Source organism: Toxorhynchites rutilus, chromosome 2 (assembly GCF_029784135.1).
Source record: "Toxorhynchites rutilus septentrionalis strain SRP chromosome 2, ASM2978413v1, whole genome shotgun sequence".
Lineage (NCBI taxonomy): Eukaryota > Metazoa > Arthropoda > Insecta > Diptera > Culicidae > Toxorhynchites > Toxorhynchites rutilus.
Genome location: NC_073745.1, coordinates 83,006,809 through 83,027,670, shown reverse-complemented (window position 1 = coordinate 83,027,670; position 20,862 = coordinate 83,006,809). Strand labels below are relative to the sequence as shown.

At 40.8% G+C, this 20,862-nt stretch overlaps 1 protein-coding gene across 1 annotated transcript in view; it reads left to right on the top strand.

Moving 5' to 3' along the window:
• LOC129769908 (low-density lipoprotein receptor-related protein 1) overlaps positions 1–20,862 on the top strand; it is a 274,104-nt gene that overhangs the window by 246,850 nt on the left and 6,392 nt on the right. The window contains exons 12-16 of the mRNA XM_055772444.1: positions 6,292–7,700; positions 7,756–8,580; positions 8,644–8,992; positions 9,057–9,215; positions 9,284–9,404. Coding sequence (XP_055628419.1) covers positions 6,292–7,700; positions 7,756–8,580; positions 8,644–8,992; positions 9,057–9,215; positions 9,284–9,404 — 2,863 coding nt within the window. The remainder of the gene's footprint in view (positions 1–6,291; positions 7,701–7,755; positions 8,581–8,643; positions 8,993–9,056; positions 9,216–9,283; positions 9,405–20,862) is intronic.

The following is a 20,862-nucleotide window of genomic DNA, read 5'->3' as shown; positions in this document are numbered from 1 at the left end:
TACGTCTTGAAGGAAGCTGCTTCCACTTGTGGGGACTCGATGACTCCTTGGCGGTTATCCTCGCGGTCCACTCACGACCTTTTCCGGTTGGCACGTTGGACTTCGGCGATCAACGGATGCCTCTACTTAGTACACCACTTCCACTCGCGGAACTATAATGGAGAAGGAAAATTTCGACAAACTTATCAAATGAGGATGTCGATTAACGTGTTGACTCGCTCACGGCTCAATCCAGAAGAACTAGTCACTCGTCGCGTATCCACCATCAGGACTCTCCGCCCCGTCATGGCTGTCGTTTACGGGCTTTCGCCGAGGCGAGTCATTCCATAAATGACAGCTGATGTAGGGATAGGACTGTGAACTTTATAGTAGGGAATATATGGATAAGGAAATGTATCGGGAACAGTGGGATTTGGCTTACCATCATCGTCATGATTTCTTCCTCGTTATCCTCATGGATTGTGTTTCTAGCGACAGGATACAACAGTCCAAGTAAGTGACGTGCTAATAATCACGTCACCGATTCTGCTCTCTCAGAATCGTTACAATTTTCATTCACTTTCAAATAACATGTTTCTCCGTGACGGGACGTTGTTGTGTAGCGCACTATTCACAAAAACATCCCTACGTGCCGCTGTACATAAAAGTGCTGGTAGACTTTCGGTCTTTGATGTATAAGTTTTTATAGTGATTCTAATGTTTAGGTTATTGGTTGGATTTAGTAGTGCGAAACATTGTAATAATTTTGTTCGTTCCAGCTTTCATTACATGATACAAGAACATGTATGAAAAAACGGTTATATGCACACATGAATTGAAGCAAATTTTCTGTATTATTTGGAAACACTGACAGTGAACTAGCTCTTCGTAATGAGGCGATTTGCCCCATCATGACATGGTTAAGAAAATCCCATTTCAAATATGAATTGAAATTTTAACATTTGTTGATTCAAACTCATTCGATAGCTTTAGTAATATTTGAGAATGTTATGAAGTTTCCATAATTTAAATTAGTCTTACAATGCTTCAATAGTCTGATGGCAGAAGCGTCCAAAGTTGCATTAAATAATGCCGTTTTTCGTACATTACTCTATTTCAAAGCAAGATGAGGTTTTCTGTGCTAGCATATATTCAGTAGTATTTACGATAATAAATGAAGTTGTGAGCATCGGAAAATCCAGCCAATTATTTAATTTTCCATGATATTTCGAGGTGATGCTTTTTACCTCGACGGCGCGTTTTACCCCCAGTCCCCCTACGAAGACAAACAATTTTGTTCGAAAGAAGCTGACGAATTCGAACGAAGCAATGGAACCACACCAATACAACTCAATGTGGTTGTTTACCTTCACTATTGCATACAATTCGTACGACCACTTTTCCGCATCCAGTGTGACCGCCGCCTAAGCTATACTTTAGGCGGAGACAGGTCGTGTAAAATGCACGTCGAACAATTTTTCACTGTACTCTCAACGTCAAAGTCTTAAGCGTGCTACCACACATTAATTCTAGCAATTCTTTTAGATTTTCCGATCCCTAAATGCGATTTATGAATTTGCGCTAATACCTTCTGCCTTGAAGTTGTTGGTACCACCACTCTATGCCTTTCATGATAACGCCTTCTTTTAAGAATAATTCATCCACTACTTTACAATATGGTCCTGCCTTAATCTAATCCAATTCAATTTTTCCATTTAAATAGCCTATTTTATTTTATTTTATTATCTATTTTACTATTTTAAGATGCGTATCTATATTTTTTTTACTTCTCCATTCCATATCTCTCGATTCTTCTTCTTCTTGAATGGCGTTAACGTTCCCTGTGGAACTTTTTCCGTCTCAACGTATGCATTAACTAGCGTCATTTTTTAATACTTAGTTGACATTTCTTAAGCCAGTTGACATTTCTTAAGCCAAATAACACGCCTTGAATGTATTCTGAGGGGCAAGCTTCCTTCCAAAAAATTCCAGGATTCCGTAGGAAATCGTGATGCAAAATCTGCTACGTTCAACTGTGATCTAACATGATAGAGCACATAATTGAAAGCTGATAGGAAGAACGCCCGTCTCTGCATACGGCTGGCAGCAATAGTGGAAATTCCCTTACGCGAATGAAGCAAACTTAATAACGGTTTATGATCCGTTTGAATGACGAACTTATTACCCATCAAGTATAAACAATATTTATTCAAACCGTACTTTATTGCAAGCGCCTCCCGGTCTATCACACTATAATTTACTTCTAAGGGTGGGTTTAGACTAGGGATATATTCATGTGAAGAAATATGATGAGATTTATAGAAATCGCATCAACCGTTTACACTAGCGTGAACTTCTATAATGAATATATTCATATCTTCGGTGAATTTATTCACCTGAAGTAGAACTGCATCTAACTTTAGTGATTTCTCACCAGTGAGAAATTCACAAGCGTTTACATATGCTGAACTTATTCAAGTTACATATACCTCGAATAAGTGTATCATATTTATTCTCACCCGTTTACACCTATTTTCACGTGAATAAATCCATCTATAGTCGAAACTCCTACATTTGAGATATCACACGTTAAAACCAATTCAGCCTTCGGATCGAAGTGAGCCAAAGTGATGTCATGACTCATGACAAATTTCCAGTTTAACTTTCTTGAACGCATCACTACTCTTGTCTGTCCACTGTAATTTGACATCTTTCTTCAATATTCTATATATCGGGCTCATCAAAGTAGCTAAATTTTTCACGAATTTGGCGTAGTGTTAACAACTAACTTTGTAAAGGCTCTGACTTCACTAACATTCTTTGGTTCATGTGAATCTCGAATTGCTCTAATACATAGTGGTCACCCTAAGGAAAATGCCCATTTACAGCGCCCACATACCGATTCAATTCCCGTTTCTCGAAGAAAATTATAGTTCAACTCATTGTTCTTCAAGATAGCAAACGGTTTTTACTTTAAAAATTAAAAATAGTACACTTTTCATCATTAGAAAAAAAGTGAAAAAAGGAACTTTTTTTTTGCTTGGAGGTAAAGTGGTCACCTGTGGGGGGCAAAGTGGTCACCCGCACATATCAAGCTAAATGGGATAGATTTATGCGTTTTTTTCGTCCAAATTTGTTCAAATCATATTTGATATAGTAGGTACATGTATGAAATAAGCCTGGCCTATTCACCTAGAGTTTCAATTTAAATATTCTCTTGCATACAAAAACGTAGTAAGAAACACATAACGTTTCGCATAATGAGGCTTGGTTTAGTTGGAGTGGCATACTTATCCAGGGTCAAAGCCACAAAAGTATCTTCTTCAAGAGCATAACGCGATTAGGTATATCAGCTTTAGTAACCAGAACATTGTAAGTTGTTATTCACCTATGACCACTTTGCCCCCAAACATCAAAAGAATTGATATGCTAATTAATCGCTGAGATTAAACAAAATATCTGTTCGCCTCTTCTAGAATATGTGAACAGTTGTCCAAGCTGATGATTTGTCCAATATATCAGATTGAATAAACTAAATTTCACAGTTTCAAACTACGGCCGAATGGCTATCGATAGAGCAATTTCTGTCTTTATTTGTATTTTGACATGCGACAGCTCTACTAAAATACAGGGTGACTCAAAAGTCATTAAATTCTTCAAACATAAGGTGACTATCAATACGGCATATATAGTCAATAGTTATACTACCAAACAAGCAGGTGACCACTTTGCCCCCCATGACCAATTTGCCCCCACTACCCCTATCTGTTGAAACCTTTCCAGATGTTCTTCATCTGAGTCTCCAGTGATAACAATATCATCCAGGAAATTTTGCACTTCTAGGATCCCACAAAGCAGTTTTTTTTCAATTTCACGCTGAACGATACCAGACGCCGACTTCACTCCGAAGGGATTCATCTTCTATACTCTTTATGGTTGAAATTGCACACAGCCCTTTTGTTTACTCCGTTGGATTGTACGCTTTTGACAAGACCAGATTTTAAAAATTTTGGATTTTTTAAGATTATCTGGAGAGTCTTTTCTCGTTGATTCGTGCAAAACAACGGCGCTTAACTCCATTGCAATTCAGGAACAACTTGAAAATTGTGACTCTTTCGCAATAAATGACCGTAGTACCGAATACTTCGTATACAGCCGATACACAAGAACATCTTGTTGGATTGATGGACTTGCTGTTAAAGCGAATGGACATTTACCCGAATGCGACAAATACCCGAATGAACATTTACTCAAATGCAACGTTTACCCGAATGTAATAAACACCCGAATACGACATGTACCCGAATGCAACATTTACCCGAATGCAACATTTACCCGAATGGAATGTTTACCAGGGTTACTATAATAAAATTTGTGTTTTTGGTCTTAAAAAATCTTAACACATATATGTGTTTTTTTCTCAGAAAATCTGTATCAATCCTTTTGTCGTTTTTCTACTTCCAGCAAAGCACCACAGCAAAGAAGTATACCAAAATTGTAATTTATGCAACAATGTATCAGTTCACACATTTTCTAAACGAATTTTATAGTCTAGTTCACTTATTCACAAAACAAAACGGTGCCACTATGAATAATAGATAACAGTACTCAGTATAAACGAAAGTTGTCATCCATACTTGAGGAAAGGATTAATGGAAAACTCCATGTATTGCGGCACTGTGTAGATGTTCTGCATTGTTCTGTATGTTAAAATAAAAGATGAAAGTCGAAAGACGCCAAACTATTTTTTTTTGCGTGATTTTGTGATACGAAGGATATTACGCCCCCATTACAGTGACCTCAGAAATGATTTCAGCGAAAACTGAATTCATAATCAAAATTGCACTTCAGTGCCATAATACATATGTACCAAAATTGGCAACTTTCTTTTAAGTAAACGGGCTGCGTCATCCATATGAATGGATAAACTTCATAATACGTTATAAAACAGCATTCTTTCACTTTTTATTATTTCGAAAGGGATTTTATTTAACGCCACTATTTCTCAGATTGCACTACCCACGAAAAATCCTTTTTTAATGGAAATGAACGTACAAGACAAATACAATCCTTATGTAACACTGATCAGAAATAAATATACAAATACTACCTAATAATAAAATTTGCGTGTTATTCGAATATTTCCTTCTTTCGGGTAAGTGTCGCATTCGGGTAGATGTTACATTCGGGTAACAGTTACATTCGGGTCACTGTTACATTCGGGTAACAGTTACATTCGAGTCACTGTTACATTCGGGTAATTGTTACATTCAGGTAAATGTTGCATTCGGGTAATTGTCAATTCGGGTAGATGTTACATTCGGGTAGCTGTCACATTCGAGTATTTGTTACATTCGGGTGAGTGGAATGCGGGTGAATGTCTTTCGGGTAACTGTCTTTCGGGTGAGTGGGTTTCGGGTAAATGTGACACAATCGAGTACACCGTCGATGAAGCGAAAACTTTCCTCGACAGAACAGAACAAAATTCGTTGTTCTATATAACTTTGTCTTTTCATTCGCTTCGTTTTTCTATTTCGATTAGCTTTGTCGACGCTTTTCCAAATTAGAACACAAAGTGTCATGTCTTTCTTGAAGGGTGTCACTTTTTGAAAAAAAAAATATTTAAGAACATTAACTTAATTTGTTGCGAAAGGTTTTGCATGACTCTTATACCATCTTATTGATCAAAGAACAGAGAGCTATTTGACATAATTCTTTTTTAACTTATAATCATTATTTAACAGACATCGAAATGGCGGAAAAAGCAATCTTTATTTTTTCGTTATTGAAATTTGTTGAATGGTCTTTTGTTTAAATATGATGATTTGATATGAAGAAAAATTATCTTTTCCAATATTTTCAAGGTGCCAGGTGTTAGACTATTGATCTAAATACTTTGGGATTCGCCTTGGACTTGGGAATCAATAAAACCTGGACTTCTCGCCATTTACTAGGAATGCAGCCTAGTTCCATGATAGCCCTAAACATTACTGTTAGAAGAGCAAAAGTGATATCCTTACCTTTTTGTCACAGCACTGGATGATTTACCATATTATCTTTCCTGTATTTTTTTTATAATTTTTATTCATTGATTTTTTCTATTATGAAGGCTTTAAGCCTATTCTAAGTTTATTCGTCTCTAGTCTAGAAAATGGCTTATTAGAAAATGAATATTAATGTTCTGGGATTGAACCCATAAAAAAATGACCCATTCAAAAGCGGACTCTCAACCGTTATGGCTACACCCAAGCTTTTCTAAAAAAAATACCGAAATTCATACCATCTTTTGTTCTGCTCCATCTGTCTCCACAGAAACTTCCTCTGCGACGGGGACAACGATTGCATCGACGGCTCGGACGAAGAGCAGTGCCAGTGTCAGGAGGATGAGTACCGCTGCGACAATGGAAAGTGTATCCTGCGGAACTGGGTATGCGATGGAATTGACGACTGTCTGGATCGTTCGGACGAGAAGGGCGAATACTGCCAGGAACAGGGATGCCACAAACGTGCCTTCAGATGTAGCAATAGAAACTGTATTCGGAAGGGATTGGTGTGTGACAACAAGGATGACTGCGGCGATAATAGCGACGAAAAGAACACCCTCTGCAAGTGTCCCCCGGAGACGTTCCGCTGTAGCAGCGATTCCAAGTGTATAGCCAGAGAGTTGCGCTGTGACACAAAACCAAACTGTTTGGATGAATCGGATGAGGTGGGGTGCCTCCGGACGGGCTGTTCGTTCGGGACGTGTAGTCAAATATGTGCGAATAAGAAGTTCCACTACAATTGTCGTTGCGCGGCTGGCTATCAGAAGGGACACCTGCTGAATGATACCTGCACTGCTACCGAGGAGAATGGAATACTGTTGGTTTCCTCAGAATCCGACTTCAGGAGTATGTATCAAGGGACAACCGTTATAGGTTTCCTACAAACGAATTCCAGGAAAATAGATCGTTTCGATTACTCCATCACTAAGCACAACATCACCCTGTTTTGGGTGGATAGCCATGACAAAAGCGTCCATAAGGTGCACATGGACACATCGGTTAAATCGGTGGAAACTTACGAACCAATTCACACCGCTTTCCGCCGAGCTACGGCTTCGTACGATCGTGTGAAAACTCTGGATGGCAAGCATTCATCGATGATACTGAAGAATCAAAACGTCATCCCGCTGGCCATTGCTTGCGATTGGTTGACGGAGCACATCTATGTGATAAACAAAAAGCAGAGCAATATTTTCACCATGACATTCAACGGAACGAACCATACGACACTCACGGCGACCGGAAAGCACCCGATCGATATTGTGGTAGAACCGATCAGTCGAGTGATGGTTTGGTCCGTTATGGAGGCGATTATCATTTCCGGAATGGATGGTTTCAAAAAGCAGAAGCTTGTGCAAACCAACATAGAGTGGGCTTCGGGGTTGGCGATAGATCAGCCTACGAACCGTCTATATTGGGCCGACTATCGGAAGAGTACGATTGAAACATGTCTGCTCACTGGTGGGGATCGTCATGTTATCATCGAGATGCATGGTTTTTCGAAACCGAAAGTACTGGATGTGTTTGAGGACAGTGTTTACGTGATACTGTACAATCAGAGCATTCTCAAGCTGAACAAATTCGGCAAGGACAATGGGACGGATGTTTTCCAGGGTACCCGAGGTTATCGATCTTCGGATCTGAACTACATCCACCCGTTGAAGCAGAATAGGATAGGTAGGTGTTAGAAGGAACGCGTTGTTTCATGTACTCATATTTCTCATTCCCGCAGTTGTCAATCCGTGCAGCCTTTATCCGTGCCACGAGTCGACCGTTTGTTTGTTGTCTATCGAAAACCCCAAAGGACGACGTTGTTTGTGTACCGACAGTCGGCCTGTACCGCTTCAGGACACGAATGGGGAAGTTTTGAAATGCGAAGAAGCGGTTCCGATTCACTGTGGGCTCCCGTGTAACATTGGCCATTGTGTAGTGGAGGATGGCCAGCCCAAATGCAAATGTCCGCCGCTATACGACGGTAAATACTGTGAGCACTACATCTGCTCAGGTTACTGTATGAATCGGGGAGCATGCTATACGATTAACAATGTTCGGAAGTGTACCTGTTTGCCACAGTGGACCGGTGATCGGTGCGAGCACTCCACCGGAGCTTGCCTGACATATTGCCACAACGGGGGTAACTGTTCGATCGCAAACGACGGGACAATGTCCTGTGCGTGTCCGAGGGATTACGAGGACCAACAGTGTCAGCATTGTTCGAACTTGAAGTGCGAAAATGGGGGTGTTTGTCGGAAGACAGCGACCGACAAAAGCCAGTGCGAGTGCCCGGATGGATTCAGTGGGAGAAGCTGCGAGATTGATACTTGTATCAATTACTGTGAGAACGGAGGCGAATGTACGATCGATAAGGGAGCTCCCAAGTGTAGCTGTCCGGAGGGAATTGCCGGCGAGCGTTGTGAGAATCAAGGTTGCCAGGAATTGTGTCGAAACGGAGGAGTGTGCATCACCGGGGCAAGTCCCTACTGCAGCTGTCGGAAGGGTTACGAAGGCCCATATTGTGAGGTTGATCTTTGCGACAGCAATGATAATCGACCGGATTGTAAGTATTTTCGTTCATGTAAGATCGTCAAACAATTGGTAATTACTATTTTCTTGAGCACAGATTGCCCACCGTTACGACCGTCACCCAGTCCACTGCCTAGTTCCTGCAATGAATTTGTCTGCAGCAACACCGGACACTGTTTGGAAGTTCGTGGCAGACCGATCTGCAATTGCACCAACCAATATGCGGGCGATCATTGTGAACTTTACGTTAGCTACAACAATCCGTGCATCAACCACTGCAAGAACAGTGGTATCTGCCAGCTGAATATCTATTCCACTTCCAACGTGACGTACGTCCCGTCGTGCGTGTGCGTTGGCGAGTGGACCGGCGAACAGTGCGAGAGGCCACCGAACTGCATCGATGAGTGCGGTACGTGCGTGGCCGACAGTTCCATCAATGAGTGCATGTAAGTTCGCTTATAATTATGTAAACATCAACCTTTTTCGAATTATCGATCTATCTTTGTTTAGGTGTGAGGATGGTTCACTGAACACATGTTTGAAGGAGATCACACTCGCCGAACTGGAGAGTCGCGATCGAACCGGCTATACGCTGTCCATTCTAGCGATTGTGCTGTTTGTGATACTGATAGCGGTGGCCGGCTTCGGAGGGGCTCTCTATGGACTGAGGTGAGTGTTTTGCAGTTTGCGATGATCAGAAGAGCTGGGACGAATAATACTTTATTATGCATTTCCAGGAAACGAAGAAATGGACAACCATTTTCACATGCTCGACTCACGGAAAACGTGGAAATCACCAATCCCATGTATCTGGGCGACGTGGAAGAGGTGCCGTCTTTTGTGCACGAGGATGACAAGGTAAGAAATACAATGCTCACGTGCATGCTCGTAGGCAACTTTACTTGCAGGCAAGATGCTTTCTATAATGGGTAACAAATGAAATTTTGGAATTTTTACGAGGCCCCTATGCTCAACAATGAACGAGCTCAGAGAGAAAAGAGTGTGTATGTGTTAGCCTTCACTCTCCTCTTTCTGCTAGTATATTTAGTTTTGTTTATGCTTATTTAGTTTTGCTCAAAGTGCCGTCGAAACTATCGGGTTTTTCAATAAGAGCGCTACAAAAGTTTTTTTTTTAAATAAAACAGAAACGGTTTTGGATATCAATGACATTATTTATTCATGTTAAAGTACATTTGTACATTATATGAAAGTACACAAGTACATTATGTATGGAACTCGATTCCTTTTGCATGGCCACTACGGGCACACTTGCAGAGAGACACTCCCAGACGCTGAACCTAATTTTCGACGGTTTTCAGGCATAAATCGGCCGATACTGCTGCAATTTCACGTTAGATATCCGTACGAAGTTCATCAATCGTCGCTGGCTTGTTGGCATAGACCATTGACTTGACGTAGCCCCACAGGAAATAGTCTAACGGCGTCAAATCGCACGACCGAAGTGGCCAATTGACTGGGCCATTTCATGAGATAACACGCTCACCAAACTTCGTTTTCATCAAATCGTTTGTTAAATTCGCTGTGTGGCTTGTGGCGCCGTCCTGTTGAAACCACATATTGTCCAAAAATATTCGGTTATCGTTGAGCGGTAGCGATTCCCATTCACAGTAACGTGCCGGTCTTGATCATCACGAAAGAAGTGCGGCCCAATGATGCCGCCGGACCATAAACCGCACCAAACCGTATTTTTTTCAGGATGTAATGGTGACTCATGGAGTACGTGTGGATTGCTGTCTGACTAATAACGCATATTTTGCTTATTGACGACGACTAGGCCAGAAATGAGCCTCATCGCTGAAGATGATTTTTCGATGAAAATCCAAATCATTTTCAAGTTGTTGCTCAATTCACGAACATACGACGCTTCTGGTGTTCAAGCAGCTACAGTTCTTGCGTCAATTTGATCTTGGATGCAGGATGTAGGCCAAGATCTTTTCGCAAAATTCGCCACAACGACGTCACAGACACGCCCAACGCTTGAGAACGATGTGTGAGAGACTGATTTCGGACTTCCTTAACTCTCGACACCACGAGCAATTTTTTTTTTCAAATTTTTCCACTAGACGCTCAATTGTTAAAATCGTAGGATTACGTCTTTTGGGAACATATTGGAGTACAAATTTAAAATTGAAAATCGAGCATACCGTGACTTGTGAATTGTGAATTGTCCAATTTCAAACGCTCATTGCTCAGTCATTTCATGATGGATTGATGAAATTTTTGCGTCAATCGATTTCGGCACTCGATAACAATTTTATTATATTGAAGAAAATTATATATGTCATGAAGATAACTATCGAACAATTAAAAATTCTCAAACCTTTTCAACATCGTCGAAATTGACGACACATGCGGCGGTTCCCTAACAGAGACATCGAAACCAAGATGCTCGGGGGAAATCGGCATTGCAAATATATGCAAGTCGGGGACATTTTTATATTGCAAGAAAGGTGAGTGATACGATTAATTCTGGCAAATGAAATTTAAATTTGGAACTTTAATGTTGGTTGCTTCGTGAAATTTCGTATCAATGACCGATCATGTATTGTGAAAAATTTAGCACAAGTGTAAGTGTAAAATTGTATATGGTAGCAGTTGTGTTAAAAATGACTTGATATATGAAAAAAATTGTTTCAATTTCCACAGACAAAAACCAAGGTGTGTTGCCGCTCGGAAACCGGTCGTTAGATTGAAGCTGTCTGTGTTGTTGTCTTCATTTTCACCCAGGAAGAGTTTATACAGCGAGAAAAATTGTAAAAGTTTAAAAATATTAGAAAAAGTGATTTCTCATATGCTTTACATATAGTATTAGGTGTTGTTAGTCCAATTAAAATTCGTATTGGGTTAAATAAACACTCAGAAAGTAAAAATTATAAAAGAAAATTACCTTTTCCACTTCTAAGATGTTTTCTTTATATTGAAGTAACATGTTTTTACTGATGAGAAAAATCGATAATTGTGTTCGGTATTGGTCTTACATTACATTGGTGAGTTTTTTGTCTTTGTTTCATCCATACATAACACAGGAGGCATCTCGTCTAGGGTAACAAGGGATGGTTTTCATCACATCTCATTCCACTTCGACATCTTCTGATACGCACCATCCAACGACTGTTTAGCATCCTTCTGTCATCATCACTCGGTAAACACTGGTGAAGTGAACAAACAATACCCAACAACCAAACAAAACGGCCCTTTTCAGGGCCACCAAATCATCATCAAACAATGTAATTCTTGCGCCATTGAGCGCCATTGTACAATGGTCCAGGAGTTCGACAAAGTTGTTGCATATGATGGGTCGCTCATTTTTTTGTTGTCAAGAAAAGGGTGATTTTCGAGCTATGTTTACCTCTATCTATAAAGATAAGAAAGTCTGTTTTTTTATTTCATCGAAAATTTTGGTCACTCTGATTTTGACAACATAAAAATGAGCGCTCCATCATGTGCAACAACTTTGTAGAAGACAATTTTTGTCGAGACAATAACAGTCGAGCTCTAATCGCTATTTTCCACTTAAATGCATCTCCTGAACCATTGTGCATTGTGGCAGCCATTTGTGGCTTCCTTCCACCTTCACCTTAAAGACGTTAGCCAAGTTCAAATAATCGAGCAATGGTGCTTTGATGACGCATGGTAATCTTTGTTATTATATATTTCTGGAGCAATAGATTTATTTGACTTAGGCTTCTACAGGTCGGACTCGTTTAAATACAGACTCGATTATATATGGTTCGATTCAAACAATTTTGGACTCGATTATAGGGTAAATGACCTTGGTTTGTCCGATTTGGGGTGTTTTACGCAACTAGTAAATTCAAATCGATTTTTCTACATGAAAATCACACATAATCGATGAGAGTTTGGATTTGTTGAAAAGCCCCAAGTCTCTAGTTGCTAATACTACCATAAGGTGTTGAAATTATTCAGATTTTGATGTTTTTTAACGATTTTCCTCAAAGAGGAATTATGATCATGGTTTGACCACCTCTGATCATGGTTTGTCCAAAAAAGACGGGTGGGTAATGTCGGGGACATAACCGGAGTGACGTAGGACTATACAAAGGGGACAGCTTTTGTTAAATATATATTTTAAATATTTTGTTTTATTTTCTTCTTCCTACCTACCTATTTTTTTTTGAATACCTACCTATCTACCTGAAAAATGGATTAGTTTACTGTTTACTCTCTATGAATATGTTGATGGTTCTGAGAAGAACCTTTGGTGTTGTGTTTTTGTTATCACTCGATATTCCCATCTTGTTCGGTTAAACCTTCCTGTTAGCGTTTGCCACTCGCCACAGCTTTCACAGTTGGAAAATTTCTTCCCATCCAGCTTGTGACATGTTGTTCAGTAAATTACATTTAATGCGACATGCCGGAGAAACACTTTGCCACTCACTGAAACTAATTGTTGCCTTGATGAGCGCCGAACCGAAGCTGCTCTGTTCTTGATGCGGGTTTTCTGATTGTCGTGAGCAGCTTTGCAAGCCAACTCGAGCACTCCGACGGCCGAAACTCTATAATCGCTGTTAGGTATACTGGTGCTCCGGCACCAATCCGTTCGGCCTAGTTACCCTTGCAGAGCAATCAGTGAATGCGATCAACAGGGAACTGGAGACCTGCACGGTTCGAGTGAGACTTTGCCTTTCCCTTAACTTGTCCTCCTTTGTTACGTCCACGATGCCGATGCCGTACAACCACACGGGTTTACGGTTTGAAAGAAAATAAGATATTTTTTTGGGGTCCACGTGTTTTATACTCTAGCGGTACACACTCACAGGATAGAGACAAATCGGCAGATTCAGCCAGAGGGGCGAGTCCAACGAGACGAACGAATGAGCGTTAAAAGGGAGCGATGGCAAAAAAAATACATTCATTACGATTTGTTCGCTCGTTGGATTCACATGCAGGCTAAAAAGGGTCCTTTTCAGGATCACAAAATTATCTTCAATCTAAAGAGTTTATTGTTTTGTTTGTTCGGCTAAACCTTTCTGTTTAGCGATTGCATTTGCCACTCGCCACAGCTTTCACAGTTGGAAAATTTCTTCCCATCCAGCTTGTGACATATTTTACAGTAAATTACATTCAATGGCACGTCGCATTACCACCACTCAGTATCGGATTGGAGGTAATTTTAACCTGTAATTGAACATTTGCGATGACAGTGGTACAGTGTCGACATTCAATGTGTGGTCATAATTTGGACCCCGAACTCTATGTTTACAATAATGTCCAACTAAATATGTCGCATTACAGGTCCGTCCAATTGGCTAAATGTCGAGATAAGTGTAAATTACTGTACTTTCAATCTAGAAGCAATTTAAGAGTTGGTGAAAATCAATAAGCTCAGAACAACTGCCAAATTCACATACTCATCATATCCTGGCAAACAAATTATGAAAAAATCAATTTGTGTTTTATTATTATTTTGGATATTGTTTTAGAAAGCATTGAACTGTATTTCCTTCTTTTATGGAAGGTTTAATGGCCCTGAAAAGCGCCTTGTTCTATGGAATGGTCCCAATTTAGAAAACTTAGTACTCGTGGTTTTGAAAAAAAACCATTTCGAACGCCCTCGATGCCGCCTTGTTCTGGATTTGCCACCAAGGCCGTTTGTATAAAGAACAAACTTTTTGACGTAGGACTACGTCTAACCGGAAAATATAGGGGGTGAAATGGAAATCTAGGCACTGAACAAGTAGGAAAAAATGCAAGATTTGGAAAGCTTATAACTCGAGCATTTTTCAATAGATCGCAAAGGTTTTTGCATCAATTGATAGGAAATATATCTACGCATCTATCATAACGAATAACATTTCATTTTTCTTGAGATAAATAATTGAATAATTGTGAAATATCAAGCATTGTCCAAATGCACTATGTGCCCATTTTTGATTGGTCCATTTTGTGCTCCTCAAATCGTACCGACCAAAACGGGCAACCAGAGCAGCAGTAAAATAGAATGAAGCACGATTGGAAAGGAAAAAGAAAAAAATGAACGAAACAATGGTCGCAGTCTCACACATGCGTAATTCTCGAACCAGACAGTCAGCTTAAAAATCCCCGCTCCGCTGCCGTAACGATCATTCTCATTCAAACCGTACACCACATCAGTTCGCATCACAACACATCAACAAACCAACCCAAGCAGCCATGTATGGACATGGTAAAGGAGGAGAAGTGAAGGGAAAGGCAAAATCCCGCTCGAACCGTGTTGGTTTGGAGTTCCCCGCAAGGGTAGCTAGGCCGAGCGCGTTAGTACCAGTGCACCAGTCTACCTAGCCGGCGTTATATAGTTTCGGCCGCCGAAGTGATCGAGTTAGCTGGCAAAGCTGCTCGCGACGATAAGAAAACCCGCATTCGGAACAGAACACATTCGGTTCGGCGACATCAAGACAACAGGCAGTTGCAGCGAGTGGCGAGTGGCAAACACAATCGCAAAACGGCATCAGGTAGCAGAAGAAAAAAGTTTGTTCTTTATCAACTGCAAACAAATCCAGAACAAGGCGGCATCGAGGGCTTTTGAAATGGGTTTTTTCAAAACCACGAGTACTAAGTTTTCTAAATAGGAACCATTCCAAGGCGCTTTTCAGGGCCATTAAACCTTCCAAAAAAGAGTTTAGGAAATACAGTTCAATGTTTTCTAAAACAATATCCAAAATAATAATAAAACACAAATAGATTTTTTCATAATTTGTTTGCCAGGATATGATGAGTATGTGAATTTGGCAGTTGTTCTGAGCTTATTGATTTTCACCAATTCTTAAATTGCTTCTAGATTGAAAGTACAGTAATTTACACTTATCTCGACATTTAGCTAATTGGACGGACCTGTAATGCGACATATTTAGTTGGACATTTTTGTAAACTAGAGTTCGGGGTCCAAATTATGACCCCACATTGAAAGTCGACACTGTACCACTGTCATCGCAAATGTTCAATTACAAGTTAAAATCGCCTCCAATGCGACACTGAGTGGTGGTAATGCGACGTGCCATTGAATGTAATTTACTGTACAATATGACACAAGCTGGATGGGAAGAAATTTTCCAACTGTGAAAGCTGTGGCGAGTGGCAAACGCAATCGCTAAACAGAAAGATTTAGCCGAACAAGATGGGGATATCGAGTGATAACAAAACAATAAACTCTTTAGATTGAAGATAATTTTGTGATCCTGAAAAGGACCCTTTTTAGCCTGCATGTGAATCCAACGAGCGAACAAATCGTAATGAATGTATTTTTTTTGCCATTGCTGCCTTTTAACGCTCATTCGTTCGTCTCGTTGGACTCGCCCCTTTGGCTGAGTCTGCCGATTTGTCTCTATCCTGTGAGTGTGTACCGCTAGAGTATAAAACACGCAGACCCCAAAACAATATCTTATTTTCTTTCAAACCGTAAACCCGTGTGGTTGTACGGCATCGGCATCGTGGACGTAACAAGGGAGGACAAGTTAAGGGAAAGGCAAAGTCTCACTCGAACCGTGCAGGTCTCCAGTTCCCTGTTGGTCGCATTCACTGATTGCTCCGCAAGGGTAACTAGGCCGAACGGATTGGTGCCGGAGCACCAGTATACCTAACAGCGATTACAGAGTTTCGGCCGTCGGAGTGCTCGAGTTGGCTTGCAAAGCTGATCACGACAATCAGAAAACAAGCATCAAGAACAGAGCAGCTTCGGTTCGGCGCTCATCAAGGCAACAACTAGTTTCAGCGAGTGGGAAACGCAATCGCAAAACGGCAGCAGGTAGAAGAAAGAAAAAGTTTGTTTATACAGACTGCTTTGGTGGCAAAACCAGCCACCGTAAAACACGGCGCTTTTCAGGGCCATTAAACCTTTCAAAGAAGAGTTATTAAAAGTTTTTCACAATACCAATGCATTCTAAAGTGACATAATATGACATATAATATAAAGTGATTTTTTTGTTTATGCTTGTTCTTGAACTTATTGGTGGTTGGGGTCTTTTAAATTGATCATTCAGTTTTCACAAACCCATACATGGTCTCCGAATTAAAAGTGGCTTCAATTTACAACACATTGTATGCAGGATGGCATTCACGAATTTTCTCGGTAGCGAGAACTGCTTTCTTAGGTTGATAACTGATGTTGAAAATTGACTGACGTTACATCTGCATTGCATAGAGAAATAACTAAGGAGCAACACGATGAGCTATGTATTTTCTGCTGCTCTGTTCTTATTTTAAAGGACTTTAATCCGAAGGTCATCCGTCCCTGTATTTACTGTTGGTTTTTCAGAACGCTTATAGCTCGTTTATTTCTCGACAGATCGTAGAGTTCGTCTCCAAAACCTCAGTTCTTTTTCATTTTTATTTACTTTGTTTGCGGAGACTACAAATCTTACAATTCATTCGTCTACGAAACCACAGCTTAAGGTACGGTAATGTGCTCAATAGTGAAATATAGCTGATGACCACCTATGCATTCCCTATCACAGCCATCATTTTGATTGTACGATATGTGTATACGCCGAATGATGCCCGACGTTGAACATTTAATAAGTACAAAGCCTTCAGAAAAAAATCAAGAATCAAGTTTGTAAAAAAAACGCAAAAACACAACACCAAAGGTTCTTTTCAGAACCTCCAACATGTTCATAAAGAGTAAACAGTAAACTAATCCATATTTCAGGTAGATAGGTAGGTATTCACGTAGGAGAAGAAAATAAAACAATATATTTAAAATATATATTTAGCAAAAGCTGTCCCCTTTGTATAGTCCTACGTCACTCCGGTTATGTCACCGACATTACCCACCCATCTTTTTCTTCTGCTACCTGCTGCCGTTTTGCGATTGCGTTTGCCGCTCGCCACTCGCTGCTACTGCCTGTTGTCTTGATGTCCACCGAACCGAATGTGTTCTGTTCCGAATGCGGGTTTTCTTATCGTCGCAAGCAGCTTTGCCAGCTCGATCACTTCGCCGGCCGAAACTATATAACGCCGGCTAGGTGGACTGGTGCACTGGTACTAACGCGCTCGGCCTAGCTACCCTTGCGGGGAACTCCAGATCAACACGGTTCGAGCGGGATTTTGCCTTTCCCTTCACTTTTCCTCCTTTACCATGTCCAGACATGGCTGCTTGGGTTGGTTTGTTGATGTGTTGTGATGCGAACCGATGTGGTGTACGGTTTGAATGAGAATGATCGTTACGGAAGGAAGGTATTGTATTATAGAGACTTTAAACTTTTGCAGTTCATTCGTCTTTAGCCTTGAGAAAGGCCCTTTGAAAACTCTACTCTATTCTACTCCAGCGCTACCACCTCCGCCCTCTTGCCTTGAGAAAGGCACTCGATCCCTCGCCGTCCAGCCCGTCCAGCAACGATGTTGTCTAGTCGGTGTCCACACAAAGAATGGATCGTTACGGCAGCGGAGCGAGGATTTTTAAGCTGACTGGCTGGCTCGAGAATTACGCATGTGTGAGACTGCGACGAATGTTTCGTTCATTTTTTTCTTTTTCCTTTCCAATCGTGCTTCATTTTATTTCGCTGCTGCTCTGGTTGCCCGTTTTGGTCGGTACGATTTGAGGAGCACAAAATGGACCAAACAAAAATGGGCACATAGTGCATTTTAACAATGCTTGATATTTCACAATTATTCAATTATTTATCTCAAGAAAAATGAAATGTTATTCGTTATGATAGATGCGTAGATATATTTCCTATCAATTGATGCAAAAACCTTTGCGATCTATTGAGAAATGCTCGAGTTATAAGCGTTCCAAATCTTGCATTTTTTCCTACTTATTCAGTACCTAGATTTCCATTTCACCCCCTATATCTTCCGGTTAGACGTAGTCCTACGTCAAAATGATCATGGCTTGTCCGGCTTTAGAAATCACCAATTTTGAATGAAAACATTCGAATTTTCAATTAGATGTAGCTTTTATCATTGTCCGAGTTTACTGTCATCATATCGATCTTTTCATAATTTAGGCTTTCTTCAGAATATTGCATGTTCTTGGGCATTTTGAAACTGTTCACCTCATCACACTCAATATAGAGAAACTTTATTTCTGATATGCACGAAGGACACAATAAACAAACTGCAGCGCGCCAAGCGGTTGCCATTGAAATCATGTGGACGAAACAGCATTATTGAATTGGACAACTCATGATCAGAATTGAGTTCATCGAAATGCGATAATTTAATGGTTTAGCTATGTAAATCTGAGACAAATGGTGTGCAAGGATGATGTTTACAATATTTTTAAGTGTTATAATCCAGAAAAGGTCTGAATACGTGCGAAATAATCATCTATCGATTAAAAGTCTGCTCGAATCAGGGGCGCATTGACACCAATAGATGGTGTATTTTATAATTCTTTAAACCATGTGATTCCGTAAAAATATACTGTAGACCTTCTCCTTGGTTCGTTGGCTGGGAGAAAACAGGAATACTATATAATAGTTGCAAAGATTTGATCTCGTCTGGAAATCGTTCGGCTTGTGCGATGCGGGTTAGCGCCATCTTCTCTAATTGTAGTTCATCAGGAAACAGAATAATTGAATCCTTTCTATCGTTCGGGTTTCGACAATGATGAGCAAAACGGAGACAATAAGCAACAATTCGTAGTAGAGGAGGTAATGAAGACCGTAATCTGAACAGCTCATCAGGTGGTTCTTCCACTGTGACCTTGTGAACAACCTTACGAAGTTCCAACTGTTCATCAGGAATGTTTTGGTCTTCGGCTGAGTTAGGCCACACGTGTCTGTGTTATTTCGCAACCATGGGGGTCCATTCTTCCACAACTGGCTTTGCAGAAAATCGTCGATAGTCATTCCACGCGATACCAAGTCAGCCGGGTATTCTTTTACTGCTACATGTCGCCAAGAATGGGAGTAGGTGTAGGTTTGAATCATTGATACTCTGTTAGCCACAAACGTTTGTAATGAGTTTGGTGGAGTTCTCAGCCAATGTAGCACAATTGTACTGTCGGACCAGAATACCGTGCGTACGTTTTCCAATGAGAGAGCCTTAGTTACCTTCGAATGCAACAGAGCATCCTCTATGGCGGCGCAATGTTCAAGACGAGGTAACGTCAGTCGTTTTAGCGGAGCGACACGTGTTTTGGACGATAACAATTCAATTCTAACGTTCCCGGCTTCATCTGTCGTCCGTACGTATAAACACGTACCGTAGGCTAGGGTAGAAGCATCAGCAAAACTATGAAACTGAATATCAACCCATTTGGATACGAATGCGAAACGATTAATCCTTAATTCCGAAATTTTGTCCAATTGTGAGTGGAACGTCTTCCACTTTCTTTCAATGTCGACAGGAACAGGCAAGTCTCATCCTGAGGTGAGCAGAGCGAGCTCTTGCATCAGCATTTTTGCCACAATAATCACCGGTGAGATAAGTCCCAACGGGTCAAAAAGCTTGGCTATAGACGATAGAATGTTCCTTCTCGTCCATGCCTGCTCGCTTGCTGTGATGCAATAGTAGAACCGTAATTGGTCCGTCCCAGGTTCTCAGGTGATTCCCAGAGCTTTCACCTTTTCCTCGGGACTTATATCAAATGAAACTGATAAATTAGTCCCAAGATGTTCGACCGAGTTGCCAGCTAGAACTTCTGGCTTATTGGAACACCATTTGCGTAAGGTGAATCCGCCTTTTTTCATCAGTGTATCAAGGTCCTTTTGAAGCTGAATGGCTTCATTCACGCTGGATGCTCCACCAATATAATCATCCACGTAAAAATCTCTTATTATAGCTTTAGCAGCTTCTGGGTATTTTGCTCCTTCATCCGCCGCAAGTTGATGAAGAGCGCGAATCGCTAAAAATGACGAGGGCGTCAACCCATAAGTTACCGTTGTCAACTCAAAAACTCGTATAGGTTCATCCGGTGAGAACCGGAAGAAGATGTGCTGTAATCCGGTGTCATCATTGTGTACACGCACTTGCCGGTACATTTTTTCCGTGTCACCAACAAGTGCTACTTCATATTTACGAAACCGAAGGAGCAGGCTGAGGAGCACATCCTGAATTATAGGACCCTTTAGAAGGGCGTCGTTCAGGGAATAACCACTATCCGTGCTGGCCGAACCATCAAATACGACGCGCACCTTTGTCGTAGTGCTGGAATCTTTAAATACCGCATGGTGCGGTAGGTAATATACCCTTTTAGCACTCGTTGCCGCTGTCTCCTCATGGATCTCCTCTTCAGTTATCTCTCTCATGTGTCCGAGATCCAAATAATCTTGCATAAATGCATTGTACTGCAAACGCATTTCTGGATTCCGTTCCAATTGCTTTTCTAACCTGTTGAATCGTGATAGTGCCA